Genomic DNA, 19,404 nt, shown 5'->3' with positions numbered 1-19,404 from the left:
TTAAAAAACTAGAATGGCCGATCGATAGAAGGACTTTTCAAAGACGCGAAAATCTAAACCGTAGAAAGTTCATGTATAGAAAATTGAAAATGTAGAAAGATCGCAAGATAGAATGGCAAAATCTAGAATCTGTGTACGATTATATATTATTGAGTAGAATTTTGATAAATCTACATTTTGGCATTCTATATTCTGATCTTTCCATATTTTCACCTGTATCCATGTATTCATATGCCTTTGAATTTTTACGTAGGTATGTATTTGATCCTATGTTGAGAAAAAACGATTGATTACGACCAGGAGTAATTCCGAATCGTGACCCAATGACTGCAGATTATAGATATACTCACATGAAAGCACATTTGACGCGCGTCTCCACGTGCTCGGTTATTCGCACTAAACTTTCTTCTCTCCTTACGGCACGCGCAAATGTTTACGTTCGGTACAATCGTACAATCGTTGGGTATTGTAACGCGTGCATAAACGACAGATCGCTACGAACAGACGGTGAAAAGCTTCGATTTATCGGTTAATAAACGTTCCCTCACACACACCGATATTCGAGGTCGAGTAGAATAGGAGCTGTCATTGGGAATAATTTGACACGACATTAAAGAACCGTCGATACGACACGGCAGTCGAACGTTGAAATTAAAGATTCCACTATTAACAACGACTGTTTCCGCAATCAATTCACAAAACTGTTTATATCGCACACTTTTCTAATCACACCGACGAAACGATTCGAAATGACCGAGGTCGGCAGGATACGGAGGTAAGCACGAGGACGGGAAGAAGGATCGACCGAATCGACAGGAGATGCGAGATAACAATAAAGCGATTTGCGATTGAAACGCGAGGCTGATGGAAGGTGGAAGGGGGATAATACCGAGATTAGCAATTAAGGCAAAAGCCGAGAAGAGGGAGTCCCAGAGCTTTGAATCGAGAGAAAGACAGAGAGAGTTTTGTGGAGGAACGCGACGAACCGACTCGCACGCTCTCTGGACGAGCCTGACAGTCTCTGACTAGTCCGCAGTCGGGTGACCATCGCTGTACTGACGGTGGCTTTGCCTCCGAGAGAGCTCTGCTTATAGGGTTTCGTTCCCGCTCGGCACGTTTCACGGTACTGCTCTCTCACCCATACACCCGCCTATCATCACGCAGTCACGCACACGGAGATTAATCTAAAATACCCCGGAGTGGAAGAGGTGGGACGACGACGACGGTCCATCGACGAGGGGAGCGGGGAAAAGATGCTGGGAGGGAGGGAGGGAGGGGGATGAGAGGAGACGGGAAGACGACCAGGTACTCCTTGCCCATTCGAAACAGACTCACTCGCCCGCTACTCGGATGAAAGATTTTTTTAATCAAACCAGTTATGAACCGTGACCCCCCTCGTCATTTGTCCTCGCCCCTCCCCCTCTTAATTTTAGGCGTGAAAAAAATTATTGACACATGGGTAGGTACGTCTGTTCGTAGAGTGGTCAAATGGAGGTTTGCTCAATCTGTAGACAGAACTTGGAGTTGATCAGTTTTTTCTCATTTGTACACACACACACACACACATATAGGCATGTATTCACTTTTTTACTCTATTCTTTCGTACTTGTCGAATCGGAGGCTTGGCTTTCTTTCGTTGATGTGTTGTTTTATTTATTTATTTTTTTTTTATTCTTAACCTCAGTTCGAGTTCCCTTTTTCTTCGAATAGACAGGAAAAGATGGAAAAAATTAAGCGTTTGATTTCAATCTTTGCGGAGGATTCTTTCAATGGTTTTCTAAGGCTTTCTTTTACCAGAATTGACAGTTGAGATTAGATTATATCGAAACTTTTACTTCCGTTCGTCAGGCATTTTCGACAGGTCACAGGTATATAATCCCTCACCGTGATTCAACTGATTACAATTAGTCACACTTAAGATAGCCTGATGTGTTTGGTTTTGATTTATGACCGTAGAATATCAAATTTGGTGAGTCGTTTTGTTTCGACATAGAAATTGAGTCAACAGTTTTCAAATTTTCTTGTCGACAAGGTCTTTTCCAAGATCGCATCGAATTTATCTTTTAGAGGTTTAGAAACTTGTCGAAATTTAACACTAAAAATGGTAGTCTTGGTATTCGGCTCGCTACTTTTCGTTGAATAAAAAAGCGGCCTGGAATTAAAATTCGATGTAAAATCATGTTTTGTAGAATACTCTGTAATCCGTTCGTCGAAAATAAAGAATCAATGAAACTATAAGCAGAACTTGTAATACAAGAAACCCTTCACGCCCGTCCACGAGAATCAAACAGTAATTACCTATCTCGATTTTTCCTACATTCGATGATTTTGATACGCTAGCTCCAAAGTTCTAATCACTTCTTACAGTCTCATCCCTCGCCAGTTGATCCTGCATAGGTTGTCGGAAGGGGGTGAATCAGACTAGACGTATAATATGATCTACATTACGCCTCGACTAGCGGTATGTAATTGCTCGAGTACGGCAATGAATTATATACAAATGCAAATTTCCGAGCTGTGTCAGTCGTGTAAGATAGTGATTCGGATTCACGTACCGTTACAGAGTAATGGATACCTTAGGTGTATAACGCGTCTTAGGTACTTATAGCACAGGGGCTCGGCTCTGACTTGCATATCTTGAAAATGCGTTCTAATACCCGATGTGGGCATTTATACGTGATGCTTAGAAAGCATCTAGGAATTTGAATAAACTTCGAAAGCCCTTCTCTCCGAATCAATTCTCATTCATCGGATCTCCCTTCCTCGCTTCACTTCTGGCAGCCTGCATTGCCTGCCTCGGTGGACTTCAAGTGGCCGTTTTATTGCTGAAAGTAACCAGACAAGTCACTTTTAACTATAAATCTTTTTTAAAAAATCCCAAAGCGTTTTGTGAACAGATAATGTGTCGCTGGGAAAATACAGAGGAACTATCTAATCTCGTCGAAATATGACGATTGTCTCTGAATCCTTGTGAGAAAAGTCTCCCGTGGACAGAAAGAAAAGTGAACTGTCAGATAAGCAAAATACACTCATATTTTGCAAACTCAGTCGCTCGAAACTCATTCCCAAGTTGAAAAATGGTGAACTTTTCGTAACTTTAACGTTACTAACTTAGAGAAACCGGAGGTATCAAGACTTTTTTTCAAATAACGTAAGAAAAAACTGTTTCATTTTTTCCCGTAACAAATGGCAAGAAGAATTGTAACGAAATATTGATATCAGCACTTGTTAATCGCCGAGCATTTCAAAATGGTCCTCTTTACAATTCATTAGATCCCATCGAGAAATGATGCGGTACATTTTTGGATACAAGAAACCACCATAAGGAGCTCTTTGACCTCCGCAGGTTGAACGACCAACGTCGGCCAATTATCATTCGCTTTAAGTTCATCCATGATTTTGTTATAATACGTGCCCGAAGAGTCAGGGACGCAATCCTCGGAAATGACATATTCGTGCGCAGGGTTGAAAAGCAAGCTTAAGAACCGGATATGTACAAGTGACCAATGCGTACCTGTTATAAGTACCTGCATCCTCAAGGAGGATCTACGTGTAAGTCACCCCCCCCCCCCCCTCCAAGATCGATCCCTATCTAATTTCCTATTAAAGCTGGGACTTCCACCTAAGATCATACTCGGGATTACATTCCTACGGGACATTTTATTCCATTCTTATTTTTCCCTCCGCAGCAGCATATAATCGGGTTGTTAACAACTGCGTGAGAAGATTTTTTCAAACTTTATTATAGCCTCGAGCTTGAGAAGAAGGAATTTTTATATCTCTTCGTCATTGTGCCTTTGGTTTTTGATTAGAAAATTGTTTCGATTAATTCTGTTTAGGATTCCTACAACACTTGACTGTGGCAACGTACAATTGAGAGAGGTTCTTTCATCCTCCTAATTTAGCTCTCTTTCTTTCGTTCTCGCTCTTTCTCTCTGTCTCTCTCTCTCTCTCTTCCGTTGGTTCTTTCACGGTTTCGGATTACTCCCGAGGGGGTGCACCATCACGAAGCGGTACAAAGTTCGGAATATTCGGCATGTGGAAAAATACAAGGCTTGGATTGCCTTTCAGGTGGAACCGCCCATCGCACATGCCGAGCCGTCTGTCATTTCGCTCGAGTCAAGCTTCGGAGGGGGAGTTAAAATAAGGGGGGTGGGGGTGAGGCCTGCAAGGTAGCCGTCCCGCAGTATACCTATACATATCATAAAATGGCCCTAAAACGTACTTGTGTCTGGTTTTCGAAGACTAGCAACCGAGCTGCGGGTGGTCGTTACGTCACGTAGACAGAGATAATTTCGTTTTGGTTTATTTTTTTCTTTCTCTATTTCTACACGCGCATCCACGTTAACCGGCCGGCGACTCGCTGGAAATTACATAGACGTCGGCGGTTTTACATGGAAAATCATAAGACTCGCAGCCCCCGAGCGATGGCCAAACATTTGTTCGTTTCAATCTACGCGGCGTATGACGTATTGTTTGTATTATCAATGGGGCGAGCCAATTGGTCTAGAATTCTTTGAAACCACGTCGGTATTTAGTTTTGCTAATCACGCTGGACGGACACACTTTGGTACGAAGGTTTACACTCGTTGAGAATTCAGTGTTAAATTGCACGGTTTTTGTGGGCGTTTTACCATCGTGCGGTGCGATTGATCAAGTGGTCGGGTTTATAATACAATTGTTTATATTTTTCTGTCTTCGCGTCGTGTAAGTCGCATATAACGGCTACAATTTTATTTTCTTTTGCTTTTGCCCTCGGGGTTTTCCCTTTCTTCACTTTCTTTCTCTTTCTTTTTGTTTTTATTCTTCTTTTTAAACTCATCAATTCGTTTTGTCGAGCCGATAGTGGATGGGGTAAAATAATAAACTCGTAACTTTTGTTTATTCTGAAATCTGGTTTACTTTTAACGATGGCTGATATTGAGGTTTGTGAGTGAAAAAGAAAGAAAAAAACTTTTCAGAGATGGGTGGGGGGGAGAAAGACAGGAACACCGTCTTACGACCCATGAAATCCTCCTCTCGGGTTTCTCATTAACATCAGTCTTGGTATGTGAAATGTCTTTGGAAAAAAAAATTTTACTTCACATCTCCATGTTTAGTTTAATGTCTATCTCCCGCCCTAAACTCTCATGGTGGCGTCGAAAAGTTAGGAGGAGCTTTCAAAATTCTATCCGTTAACGTACTTTGTTTCTATTCAATTTGTGCACGAGACTTGCCCTGTATTGGAAAAAAAAGTCTCCCTCCCACCCACGAGTGGCACGGAATAAGATTCAAATTGCAAGAAGCACGTTGAACAAAATTAACGAGTCTTTGTAACTGAGCTGACAATAGGATACGTGGTTACAGCTCTACGTATATCACAAACAAGCATATATTTCGCTGTCTCGACGTGTGTTGCGGCAAAGGCTGACAGCGGTGTCCATCATTTTGGCGAAATGATTAAAATTCCACCGGGCGTAGATAATTGACAGCGAGTAATTTCACTCTGCAATCACTTTCTCTCTCTCTCTCTCTCTCTCTCTTTCTCTGGCTCTACAACTCTATCTTTTCTTTATGTCTCTTTTTCTCCCGTGTATTGAACTCCACCGAGGTGTGTAACAAACAGTTTGGAAATTACTTGGATCTGGACTGATCAAGCTGTGCAAACATGCACGCAGTACTGTATGTTCAGTTCAATATCTTATCACTATTATATGCGTACGTTGCAGAATGATAAACCGACCAACTCGTCATGTATTTTACCCGTCTGGCTCGTTAGTCCATCCCACATTATTTTGGGAAAAACCTAAAAATCCAAGAACTCGCAGGTTGTAAGGGAGGTTGTCAACTCATTGTCAGTCGCTTCACGTCGCTTTTCTTTGTACGATTGGTCTGGAAATTTGTATCTTTGGTTATCTAAGCGCAGGTTACTTTGTTCCGTCAATTTTGGCATGTGGATTTGAAGGCTTTTTCCTTACCGCATCCACATACCTTGAATGGTTTCCGGTAGTTGGATGATTATGAAAGCGGAGTAAAATGCGTCTGAACATTGAACTAAAATACTGAGTAAAATACGGGTGTAGTTTCAACGTCAAAGAGGTTAGAAACCGGGTATTCCACAGCCGGAAGCCGAGAGGGGAGTTCGAATTCAACACTAACAAACACTTTGAAATCCATTCTTTACTTAGCCGAGGTAAGTGTTACCGGACAACCCCTCGTACAAGAGAGCGCGTAGAGTTATTTTTGAGGAATGAAGGAAAAAAAAAAAAAAAAAACAGGGAATGAAAGTGGAAGAAGGAAAGAATTATGAAAGGAAGAAAAGGCTACAAATACCGTGTATAATACGTTATACACGCTTCTGCGTATAATCTAGCGACTGTTTACCACCTTCAAATCATCGCCCAAGAGTCAAGGACCTGAGGAAAGGCTTTGAAATAATATTTGGCCTGACAACGATGAGGCTGACCTCAGACCATGCGACGATGAAATGAATCCTGAAGTTCCGAGGGTGCAGGCGACAACGTCGAGGGATACGCTATCTGAAATAGTCACTTATGGTCGACGGCATGACGGGCTTCAACATTCGTTGAAAAAAGTAATCGTAGGCTAGATTTACTGGTTAAATGACGCGTTGGCAGGCGCAAGTTCTCCTGAATTCGCTTGTATTTTCTCAGTATTTGTCTGTGAATTAAATCAAGATTTAACAGACGACGTAATTTATTTAAAATCTGGTAACATCACAAATATGGTTCACACGAGCTTTGAATTATTAGATACAAGTGGATCTAATAAACTGGTTAATTGCTGACGCATAGCTAAACGTGAATTCAAACAAAGCAAAGTAACTAATTGTCGGTTAAAAAATAATATAAGAGAGTAAAAATGTACTCAATGAGTTGCATCGTTATTACCGTGGTCGAAAGTTCACGTACTCGATGATGACGGACCACTTTGCTTCAGTAATGTATGCATCAGGCTATGCAGTCATTAGTTGGAAAAACCCAAGAACATTGACGTCACACTCGCGAGACTCACTGCTCAGTCCTACATAGCCCAGGTGCACCTTAGCTATATCTGAGTAATATTTACAAAGTTTTGGATACCCGTTAAACTGATTCATAGAATCTTTCGCACCACGAGGAAAACGCAATCCTAGGCCAGGTTTGACCCTACGGATTTATCACGTGCCTGAAATTCACGTCATTCAAATGCACGTTAATTCACGCGTCAGGACACATTCGGTAAATTTTGGACCTCGAACTTTCCTCGTTTATGGAGTTCATCCGGTGCCGGGCGCTTCGCCATGGGTTGCCGTTTCGTTCCCACGCCGATGGCCTCGCGAATGTGATGTAGGCGTCTTTGGGTTTTCTCAACTCCAACCGGATCGCGCATGGAGGTAGCTGGCATTGCCTCTCATCCTTATGGGTTCAGTCTTTACTGCCTGATGGATAACATTTTGTTTCCACCATCAAGGAGGTTGCCAGAGAACCATCGTAAAGTGGACTTCTACTCCGGTTCTTTCGGTGCAATTCCCTCAGTGGCACGACGGTATGTTGTATAGTTTAGTAATGATCAGTCAGAATCAGCTTTACGAATATTCGGTAATTTTAACTGGTAACCTAACACAAACTTTCATGCAGTCTTAGTCGAATCAGGAGAACCTGCTCTTGCTAACGCGTAATTCCAACATGCTCAGCTTTGGGATTCTTAGCGGGAAACTTAAACTGGAAAAGCTCGATGTCTGAAATTCGTAGAACGTCAAGAGGCGCAAAACGTGTCCCGGCTTTTGTTTCTTCTGGCTAATTTTCCAGGCATGGTTATTTCTTTTAGTAATTGTTGTGCCTTCTTTATGGCACTTGCAAAACTCGAAGGGTTAGACCCTGCCGTGGGACTCAATCCGTTGTTGCGCCAAGCGTTGCTGCCAAGTCATTTTTCACTACCAAGCACCACTCGAGCTACTAAATAGTCGAAAATTTATTATTTCTCGAGAACTAACGAATCCGTTTGCACTTTACTGTACTTCTGGTTAATGGTCGGCATATACACGGAGATAAAACCTCGTTTCGTTTCGTTAACGTAACGCTTTGACGTTGTGACGAAGACCTCATCAAATTGTCGCGTGAAGACGAAGTCCAGGTATTTGACAGATAATGGTTCCCCGGAAATGACAAAAGGGAAATAAAATCCGCCGTTTGAAGTTGCAGTCGCGCGTTTTATTCGCGTCGATCGTCGTTGAGGCGCCGTCCTGGATCGACAGTGCAGTTTTAACGATCCTCATTACTGCAGTTCGAGTGTGAGTCGGATGATATAACAGCGAGCACGTGAACGGCTCGACGGTTTCCTATCGTACCAGAGATCGTAAACATTATCCACACGATAGGTACCTACGCGTTCTTGTCGATAGGTATGGTGCACTCGTATCTGATATTTATAAACAATGTCCAGTCTCCGGGACATCCGACGCCGCTTGAATACTAATGGTCGTCTATCGGAAAGGGGTGCGTTGGTCGAATACCTCTGGAAATATGCGCAGGCTCCAAACCGTTGCTCAGAATTTAATGAAGAAATTATTCCCCTTCAATTTATTCATGCGTAAAAAGATTTTCAGATAAAAAAAGATCACTTCTGACGGTGAACACCTAGGCTTGAAGTAATTGGGTTACGTTAGACGAAATTGCTCCTAAAATGTTTAGTGCCAACGCACTCAGCTCTGGCGGGTTCTCCTTTCAAACAAATGAGTTTACGATTCGAAGGTTTCAAGAAGAGAGTGAGACTCCTTCAAACGGCGACCGCATTAAATGCACAAGTTATAGGGGCCTGTCTGTATACCATTTCTAAGTAAGAGTGTCTATTACGGTTAGAGCTTCACGGTGGCTCGGTCTTCGTAGGTACCTAACTTCGCTCTGCACATAGGACATAAATGGGCAAGTATTCTGTACTGCGCGTAGAATTTCATTTGTAGGATAAAGCGAGCCGCTAGTAGTATCTTTAAATCCATCCCACTACTCTCGAGACTTGTGGAATTGAATGACGTAAACCAGCCGATCAACGATATGAAATTGATTTGACAAGAATAAATCGTGTCTCCAAGTTCCACTTCGTACGTCTGAAATTATCGTTTAAATTCGATTCTTCAACTCCTTGGAAGAACCACGGTCTTACATAATTGGTAAATGCAGAATCGGTCAAAATCGGTAATTCCGCATGCCGTTTGCAACTTGGAAAAATTTCAAGGAATTTACTTATTGTTTTGAAAGTTTCTTTTTTCTCCTTGCGCTAGAGTAAAAAAGCACTGTGCACACAAAAATTTGTCAATTTGTCCGTTTTCAAATCACCAATTCTAAGTATAATGTAAATGTCTCGTTAAACTTTGACTAACTATGATTTGTGATTGTGACATAATCCTTGCACGTATTCCTATCAATTTGGGAAACAGAATGTTTTGCTGAATTTCGTCACTTGAAATTAAAAAACAGTAACGTGACTCGCAGATCACGCCGACCGAAGCAGAGTTTACTAATAACGAACAGACAAACACTCAGAGATTTCATCTCGTGCATGTGTTGAAGCAACTGGAACATTCACCGAAGGCATGCCTCCACACTTACCGACTATAATTTTAATTTTATGCCCGTCATTGACTCTCGGAGTTCCTTCATGTCGCGTTTTTGTCGGTGTATATAATATAACATGCGGAGGACTCCCCGCCGCGGTGGAAACGAGCCTGTATGAAGATGAAAATAAGAAGAACAAAAAAAAAAAAAGATGAAAGAAAAAAAAATGAAAACAAGTACAAGCCGAGGAAAGAAAAAGGAAAAATGTGAACAAAAATAAAAAAAACCAACAACGGTAAAAAAGGCTTTGTTTTCCGATCTTCGCTTTCTGGACGCCGATCCACCGGAAACTCGCGATAGCCCTTCCTGCTGATTACCCTACATTATCGCGGCTGTTTTTCCCCGTTTCCCAACCGCGTATCTCGGGACTCTGTGAACGCGTCGCACGTTTGGTTGAATCGCTAGCCAAAGAACAAAGAGGAAATTGGAAATTCACGGGCCCATCTATAGAGTGGGTTGAATAATATCTGCGGTAAATCCTCCAACACGGTGTAAAACGAGTTTACGACGGTACCTTCGTTGCGGCATATGTTACACGTGTTGGATCAACGGTTACGGTATCTGTGTTTACCCCCTTTTTTCGGGACATCGCGATAAGAATCGAAGAATGGAAGCTGGAAATGAACGAGGGACCGATTGTAAAGTCAAGATCCGGCGGTATGTTACAGAGGGACCAGACGTAAGACGGAATGAACGAGTGGGTTAAAAATACGCAGGTAAAGGAATGATTGAGACGTCTACACCGGCTCCCTGCTGTTTCAGTTGACTTTTCGTATTATTCTTCGGGTAAACTTGTTCCCAGAAACAGATAAACCAGATGCAACGCGTCCATTTTACCAGGATTCTAGATCCCCGATCCTTGCTTCCCACGGCAGGACGCCACGGCGACGATTCCCTTTTAGGCAGCGCTACGTCCCGTTTGATCACTGCGCCAACTGACACCACGAAACGCTGACCCTTTCACTCGCGTTGCTCCTTGTGATCAAGCCGGCGAAGATCAGATTGGGTTAATAACAGTAGTTTTCAATCAACGTTCTCACATGTAACATTAACGATCATTCACTGTGGCGGCGCTCATCGTTGTTTGATCTGGATAATTGAACGTGTCCAAGAACGTTATGAGCCACTCGCAGATGTACTCGTGGAGCAAACATTTTGAAAAACAGTCGTAAACTAGGTTTGGGAATAACATTGAAAAATTATTTGAAACGTTGTAAAACGGTCGAAAGACGGCCTCTTTGTAAGTTATATGCAACGGAAACTAATTATCAATGTGAACGAACCATAGAGAAAGATACGAGCTGGAAATCATAAAACCGAATCGTCCGGTGCGATTGAAATTTACGTTTTGTATGGATCGGTGACCCAAAAACTCGTAACCTAACTAAGCACCTCACCGATCCATATTATACCTGCCTCTCTGTATTCTATTAGGAAGATCATCGTAAAAGCTAGCTGTATATTTCAACCGGCCTGTGCAGCGCACGAAACCCTTTAGAGGGAACTTGTGAATAGGCTGATTTTTTGTTTTCTCATTCATTTCTGTGCCTAGGTACATAATGCTCCCTCGCTTCTATACCGCACGCGGCTTCAGAGACGTTCATGGAGGAATCCAGTTTAGGTCCTTGGAACGTACGGAATATATTTGCACACGTTACGGCAGAGGAAGATCAAAGTCACGTTTACTGGGCAAAGTGAATGAACAAATCCTGCTGCATTTACATTTGCCAATCGCCAATACTTCGAATCGAACCACATTCGACAATAACTGCAATGTTACAGACACGTTGAGAAACTATGAAATGAAGAACGGTGGTTTCGAATCCTTTTCCGAAGTAAAATTCACTACCGCCCGCTTTAAACGCGTGATAAAATGAACAGTGAGATGCAGACGAGGTTTGCAACCAGACATCTGCACCCATCAATTGACGTTGAAAGCATTCCAAAGTCTTAAACTTGCTAAACTTCACTCTGGAATAGAGTTCGATCAAATGTTTATGAATACACAGTCATAATAGTGCGCACATGCATTAAATCTGCACGTGGGATAGAAGCGTCGACTGAATCGGCGATTAAGATTCGAGGGCTGTTTATTTTATTACTATATTCATGTAACTCCCAGTGAGTCTGGAGTCAAAGTAAGGCGCGAGCCAGTTTTGCGCTGTTGAAATTGTCCAGCCTCCGGGGACTGTGGCTCTCATCTTTTCTTGTGTGCGAGAACTGCTTTTTGTGCCTGCACCCGGTGCAGTGTATCAGTAATCTTTGGGGCCTCATACTCGGCTCCCGACTTGTTTCAGAGTGCAGAATTCGCATGCAGGCGTGAGTCGGACGTGTTATATCGGCGCGACCGTACGTTCTGAAACTCTGCGGAAGCCCTCGGGCGTTTCCCTTCGTGGCACGCAGACATCTTCTGGAATTCGTGCAAATATCTTTCAGAGCTTTTTTTCCGCTGTTCTCTTCTTCTTTTAGCTCCGTCTCTTTCTACTCTCTTTGACAGATTCGATTCGATCACGCCCAGCGTGACTGAATATATCTCGCAGCGTGTGGGAAATTCTCATTAACAAATTTCACACCCTCTCGCAACACAGCCGTACATCTAAAGCGGGGTATTAAAACGGTCCCTCGTCGCCTAATTCACGTGAAAACCAGATCGATGCTCACGGGTTCTCTGCATTCGCTGGACACCATCACGACGGTTGGAATTTCGATCCTTGAGCAGCATGCTCCGTCCGCAAAGAAACTCGAAAGGAGCAGCTACGAATATTCACTCGAAATCTCGAATTTCAACCTTCCCAGGCCTCCACGTTCTTCTAGGTTTTATTTTTTGACCTGCACTCTCTCCTTGTGGCTTTACCAGACGTGACCGTTACGCGATATGGCGCTTCGCGAGTCCGGGAAAATCCCGGCCCGAAGATTCTTCGAGTTATTACCTAACCTTGTGCTCGTTACAAGGGCCTTAACACGCTGCCCGCAATGACTACAATTTTTTGGAGGTTCTCAGTATCGTAACAGGAACATTCTATGTAGGATCTTAAACTACAGTCCTGGTTGAGCGAAAGTTGGCAAAACTATTTTTCGCGCAGTAGCTGTGTCAAAGTTTCTTCAAAACGTGGAGGTTTACCGGTCAGGGTCAAGTTATGTCATCGTCAAGAAAAAATGACCCGTTCCAATATGCAGTTTCTAAAATTCAACACTTGACGTAGGCTCGAGAATTCCGAATAGTTGATGAAAAAGTCGGTCGAGTCCCGATATTATTTGAAAGACCGTTTGGATTTCAAAGTGTTCAGTTTTGACAAGATCCCAAATGGTTGAACGGACTCTCGGATGCATGCCTATGAAGCATGAGGGTATTCGGTACGTCTCAAAAGCCTCGACACGTTCGGAAGTTTTATCTTAATTAAGTAGTACTAGTAATTAATGCTCTTCGGATGCTACGGTGTGATGAAATTGGGTGTGGTTCCGCTAAGGGGGTTTTATTGCTGTTCAATTAAAATCGAGAGAAGACTAAAAGGACGCGTAAGCAGGAAGGAAAAAGGAGGAAAAAAATGAACGGATTACCTACCCGTACCTACGCACGTGCAGTGCAGTCCAGGAGGGCCCTCAACGTCCAAGTACGACACAAGTGTGAAGATGCGAGTGTTGAAAAAAGGCAAATAGGTAGGTATAGTCATTTTAACGAGATTTCATCGAGGCCTAAACTTTCTCCGAGTCAAAAAGTCCGGCTCGTTGGTCCGTCGGATGTTTGGCTTGTCCTCCGTTCGTCGTTAGGTCGGTCCACTAGAATTATTAATTGAAGAATGCATTTCCTGACGCTTCGAGTGGACTGCGTCGACACTCATCACGCAACCCTGGCGCAACGGAAGCCGGCGAGCCCGGCGAGGCTTGAATTCAATTTAAGATTCTATGCGGATGAGAAGATGTCTCTGCTTCAGGCAGGCCTGTTCATGAGCCCGGGTGACAGCTGCCTCGATTTGTTTGCCAAGCTGTACGCTACAGAAGCGTCTGAAGAACGTCGACGACGTTGTCGGTAGTCCGTCAGAGCTGTTCGTAATTCCTGAGTTGACGACGACGATGATGCCCTTAATGGGAACGACACTTCCCGGCGAATGGTAGAGTCATTTTTTAACGTCGTGCCACACGCACGACGACGCGTGACACGTGCCGTCTTTGTTGTGTGCGTGACACGCGACAACGGGAACCGTGAAAATTTACCATCGTAAATTCACATCGACGTTCAAATTGCCCAAGGAATTACCATTCGATGACCATGCGTTGGTGGGAGCTGTTAATTACCCATCTTGACACATTCGAGTTTCGGTTTCACGTCGACGCTCGCAAATCCGCCGCGGCTGTAGACGATCCGTGGTCGAGCATTAATCACAGCTCTCTTCAACTCCGATACATACGCGCATACGCACGTCAAAGAGAGAAGGAACTTTTTCCCTTGGATGTCGATTCGCCTCTGGCACAGCGCTCGTACTTCTACAAATGAAAATCCTCGATTCTCACACGAAGCGATGTTGATAATTCAAATTTCTCAACGCTGTACCAACACTGGATGTACTTGTTATTGATCTTCACGATTTTCAAACTTTTCCTCAATTTGTACCACATAGTTGTCAAGTGATCAGTGTGCTTCTTTTAAAATCACATGACGAATTTCCATCCATCCGAGCCTTTCCAAAGAACGGACGTGCAACGTTAACACTTCTAAAATTGTTAGCTGCGAGGTACGGAGAGGATAAATAATCTGCTAGATGTCATAAAAGGCGGGTGTCGTTAAGCGGAATTGGTTACAACGAGAACGGGAAAGAAGTTTCATTCAGAGTTCGAGCAACACAGCCATTATGCTAAATGCCTTCAATTAAGTCGAGGGTTCTCAACCGGCCGACATTCGTTCCTCGACCTTATCTCCCGAGGGAATTGCTTCTTCCTCGTAATATCTCGCCCGTTTCATCACGGGCAATTCACACGCGCTAGTAATGAAGGTACTATGGAATTGGGAACCGTTTATTCTAATTGACGCACACCGAGAATACGTCTAAAACGAACGGGTATTTCTCACGCCTAAATTCCGACCGAAAAGTTCTTCGAGAGTCGGATACTGGACATTTTCGGTACCGGTTGTCCCGCATGTCATGTGCGTGCAGCCTTCCAATTCCTTTCACATCGTTACACGAATTGTGACAGGAACTACTCATCGAACGTTGCGAACCGGCAATTATAGCTGTCAAATTATAGCTAAATTCGCGTTTCGGCGTGACGCATATTGTCAATACAGTCGTACATTCTGCCATGTTTTTTTTTCTTTCCTTCCGTAACCTTCCGAGGATTGAGAGGCCTTGCTTTGTCCCTGACCATCATCCAGGAAATAAATCAGTCGGCGTTTATTTGTTTTTGCAATAAATATACTACTACTAAGCTGTGTCGAGCGGACTTGTAATCGTTCCGCCGAAAGACCGACTCACAGACCCTCGTCTTTTTTCCACGCGAGGGTTTAGCGCCAAAAAAGATCTGTTTTGCGTCAAGCGCTAAATAAATATAAATCGGTCGGAGAAGATTCATGGAAGTCGTAAAAATTTGTAAACTCGTAGCAGCAGCGTTACACAATATATATACTTATGCATACATATACGCATGTGTGTGTATATCTCTCTGTACGTATATCGCCAAGTGCCGGTTCAGAGTAGGTATTTCTCGTACTCTGTTCTGTTTTTTTTTTCTCCCCGCCCTTCTCTTTTTACGAGGGATTCTCTGTCTTTCAACAGCTTTTAAGAAACTATAAAAAAAAAAATCCGTTCCGCTCGAACTACCCGCGTTTACGGTTCCGTGAAGAGTCGAACGTTCTTGACTCCTTGAAGAGGACGTCCTTTCTGTTTACCCAATCCTTCCACATAAATCGAACGGTAACTTCGATATTGCGAGAAAAATACGAAACATGCGCTATTCTCGCACCGCGCGGTGCATGATCGAGTGCAGCGGAACGGAAATCGGAAGGGGTTTCCATATCCCCTCTTTCTATCCTTTCGTACGTCTGCCTACGAAGCACGGTTATATTTCAATACAAAAGCAATTCTGAGGCTACATTATTCCAGCCCCTTATCTCGAGGGTTGAAATAAATTTGAGGAGTGGCCCTTAAGGGTGAATTTATCAGACCTTCAACCCTCCGGGTAAATAAGCACCTATACATCAAAATATATATCTCATTCCGGTTTTTGGCTCGAGTCGTCGAAAACTTCCGCTATCAATATTTATAAGCGTCGTATATTAGGTACGTATATATACACGAGTAAAAAAATTCTTAATTATAGCTTTTGCGATAATCCCTGAACCCTGTGTTCGCGGTATTCCTGCGACGATAGGATGTATACAATATTCCCCTGGGAATCGTGCTCCCTGGAGTACCGCCGTTGATTTCTGCCACCGTATCACTTCCTGATTGGATTTTATAGCAGGGAATATAACCAGGGTGAAGCTGGCTGGTTACCTGCGGATACATCCGCCGTTGCAATTACGATACGCCGGTACGGCCTGCCCTTTGCGCTCCGTTCCGAATGAGTAACAAGAACGTTCGAACGATACAGTTTACCTCGCGAGACGTGGGCACAGAAACGGGCTCCTCCAGTGAGGCCCGGATAAGTCTCTCAGGGTTGGCCGTGGTTTATTGCCTAGGAGCGTTTACTCTCCCGGCTATCGGCCCGTTGTCCAGCTGTAATCTTGAAACGATAATTATTGCGCTCGAGAGAAAGAGAGAAAAGAGAATACGAAAGAGAGAAAGACAGAGAGAGAGAGAGGGGGGGGAGGGAGATTTACGAGCCTCTTTAATTGATTAAAATTAAGAAGCATCTCCTTGCGAGCTTCGCTCCAGGCCTCGTAATCGACGGCTCGAACTTTTTGTCGGTATAATTTGTGCGGCGTATACGTCATACGCTTCGTACACAATTCCGGTATCGAGGGATGTTGGGATTGAAGAAGCTATCGTGATCCAACCGATGATAACGTAATGATCATTAAGGGGCTGATACGAATCGTTACGTGACGCTTATTGAGCTTACGTGAGTAATAGAAAATTACGTAGCTTTACGATACGGAGTAATGATCGTCATTTTCTGATCATGTCAATTCTGACACGTCAATCAAACATCTCCATAATTTCTCCGCACCTACGATATCCAGAATAAATCATCTACAATCCATTGTGAGTAATCCCTCACTGATTTGCGCCTAACCGAACCTCGGAGAGATTAAGGTGATGTCGCTACATTTACATTTGCGATTAAGATTAGATTCAAATAAACTCCCGCACGTATTACACAAATACAATTTTTCCGTCTTGTCTGTCTTGTCGGTAATCGTTTCAACTACAATTAGTGACTCTACAAAGGTACTTGGAAAATTGTTACTTATTATAATTGTTCTTTTTAATTTCTGAATTTAATTCCGAGAAACTATACGCTATTCGTGCAATATTGTACGTGAAGTTTGGAGAGGAATTCGGGGTTCATCCTGTCGTTTTTCACTACATCCTTGCGGCTTGGAAGGAATTTTTCAATTTCGCTAGGGCAAGGGCGAGAGCTCGTACCTACCTTGATTCGTTCGTCCGACAGCTAAGAATGACTGAGACTGATTTAAACTCAGGCCGCGGGCGGGACACCCACGATTTTGTACCGCAACGGCCCTCAACCATACTAATCACTGTAATTCTTGGCGCCCTGGGCCTTCATAGCCGGGAGATAAGCGCCAAAGCTGACCAATACTATCGCTTATTTAAGTAAATTGACCAATCAGAGACCGGCTTAGAAGCCCCGGATTATCGCCGTGGGTGGCAATTGTTGAATTAGCTCGCTATTTACGATCGACTTATCATTACTGATTTTTCTATCGCTCGTTCGTTGGCCTCGTATGCCACTCCTTGTACCCCGGGATAGAAAAAGTGGCTACATCGATATGCCTAATTTTATAGTTGTGATAAATAATTTTATTGGGGAATAAACTATAGTAATCTTACGCCTTTATTTCATACTCACTTACACCACTTACTCAGTTTTAAATTTTTGAATCAACGCCGTTATACCTAGTCGGATAAAATCGCGAACGAATATTTTCACGAATCATTAAGACGTGGACGAAGGGTTTGCTCCTAATACAGACTATCCTTACCGTTTTTTTTTCCACTCCTTTCCTTTACTCGACTACAACGGCCGAGGCTTGAGAAACACTCGAGTCGCGAGCGGCGCGGGAGGCTGGATTGAATTTAATATAATTTCGTAAAGACGAGGTGGAAGATTTTCAGAGGATCGTAGTCTGGCGGCAGGCAGTCGACTTGACGACCAAGAAAACTCGTTAGTATGAAATTAGGTCACTCTTGTGATTTTATCAATGTGTTGAAATTAATTAAAACAATTTCCGCACAGCTTGAAGAATCGTTATAAGCGGTGTATTGTCATAAAACGTTTTTAACCCTTTCAGTCACTGTAGTGGTACCCTTTTTTTCCCCTTTTGTCATTGCTTTTATATTCCATGCAAAATCCTGATGTTTTTCGCACTGTCATGTAAACAAAAATTAAACCTTGGAATTATTAGGATCTTTTGTGAATCTGTAATTCTTTATTGTTATAAATGAAAGTATGCAGAAAGAAAAAAAAACATTCTCATGAATGCAATTCGTTAACGGAGAAATTTGATAATAAACGTTTACTAAGAACGCTTGGAATTCATTGGTTGACAAACAGAGATATCAGAATCCCCAATAGATTTACAAAATTCAATACATCGAGGCAGTTTTCACCCTCCTTAGGGTGCATATAGATAGTATTGGGGGTTGCACCTATTCTCGGTCTAAAGTCGTAATGTCTCAAAATAAATATTCATATAAATTTCATTCGAAAACATTCTCTAAAACAATGTTGATAATCCATTCCTTTTCACCCCATTTTAGGGGTTGCTTCTGGTTTTATTAAATTATTTACATCAAATTCGCATGCAGGATATTCGCGGCGTAATTGTTGAGACAATTCTGTAATAACTCGCGAGTTCCTCAACTGTTGAAACAGAGTTTCAGTCTCTCCTGAAACACCGATCGGCGGATCAAATTTAGGTGGCTTCCCTCGACTTGGGGCATTTAATTCTTAAGCTTCTTCCTACGCGATAATTCTCTTTTTTTCTCCGCATCTGAAACATGCACACGGGCGTTATTAGAAGTACCGAGCTTTCTTATTAACTTTAAATCCTCGCCTTTCGCAATCGGGCAAACACCTGGTCCGTATTTTTAAACCTCTATGAATGATATGTCTGTGCAATATTCCCCGTTCATTCATTCATTACTCTACATTCATTGATTAAATTTGTTCGTGTTCATTCACGAGTTGATTCTTGTTTAAAGTTGCCGGGAAAAGTTTCGACGCCTTTGATTGAAACAAATTTGTTTCCAGTAGCCCTGGAAGAAATCGATGCCACAGTTACGATGGCGGAATTTGACGGGCACCTACGCGTATAGCGATGATGGTCGGACATTGTTCGATATGTGTTGAGAGTTCATCCCGCCCTGGGAGGGAAACGTTTTAAAGGATCAGGTCTCGTTCCTCGACTCCGGCATATCTCGCTGTCGCACGCTCGCCGTTTTGAAAGGAAAATCACGGGGAAAATTCAACCCGTAATGCATTAATTTCATCAAGGCTTCATCAAGGCATTAATTCCGTCATTCTCTTCCAGCGAAATGCCGAAAAAAGGAACGCAAAACGACGGTTGTCTCTCCTAATGTACTCTCGACTTTGAAATACCTACACCTCGAGCTTAATTGGCAGTCATAAC

General features: G+C 43.0%; 2 protein-coding genes across 15 annotated transcripts in view; one reads left to right on the top strand and one right to left on the bottom strand.

Annotated features, from left to right (window-relative positions):
• LOC124310439 (mediator of RNA polymerase II transcription subunit 20) overlaps window positions 1–19,404 on the top strand; it is a 90,265-nt gene that overhangs the window by 34,236 nt on the left and 36,625 nt on the right. The gene's annotated exons all lie outside the window — the stretch shown is intronic.
• LOC124310435 (facilitated trehalose transporter Tret1-like) overlaps window positions 1–19,404 on the bottom strand; it is a 67,981-nt gene that overhangs the window by 29,769 nt on the left and 18,808 nt on the right. The window contains exon 1 of one of the 14 annotated variants that reach the window (XM_046774390.1): window positions 351–1,015. The exons of the other annotated variants lie outside the window; for them this stretch is intronic. Within the exon in view, the coding sequence (XP_046630346.1) occupies window positions 351–362 (12 nt within the window). The 5' untranslated portion in view covers window positions 363–1,015. Of the gene's footprint in view, window positions 1–350; window positions 1,016–19,404 lie in introns of those variants that run through there. 14 annotated transcript variants of the gene reach the window in all.

Source organism: Neodiprion virginianus, chromosome 1 (genome assembly GCF_021901495.1).
Source record: "Neodiprion virginianus isolate iyNeoVirg1 chromosome 1, iyNeoVirg1.1, whole genome shotgun sequence".
NCBI classification, from domain to species: domain Eukaryota; kingdom Metazoa; phylum Arthropoda; class Insecta; order Hymenoptera; family Diprionidae; genus Neodiprion; species Neodiprion virginianus.
This window is presented reverse-complemented; position numbering and strand designations above follow the sequence as displayed.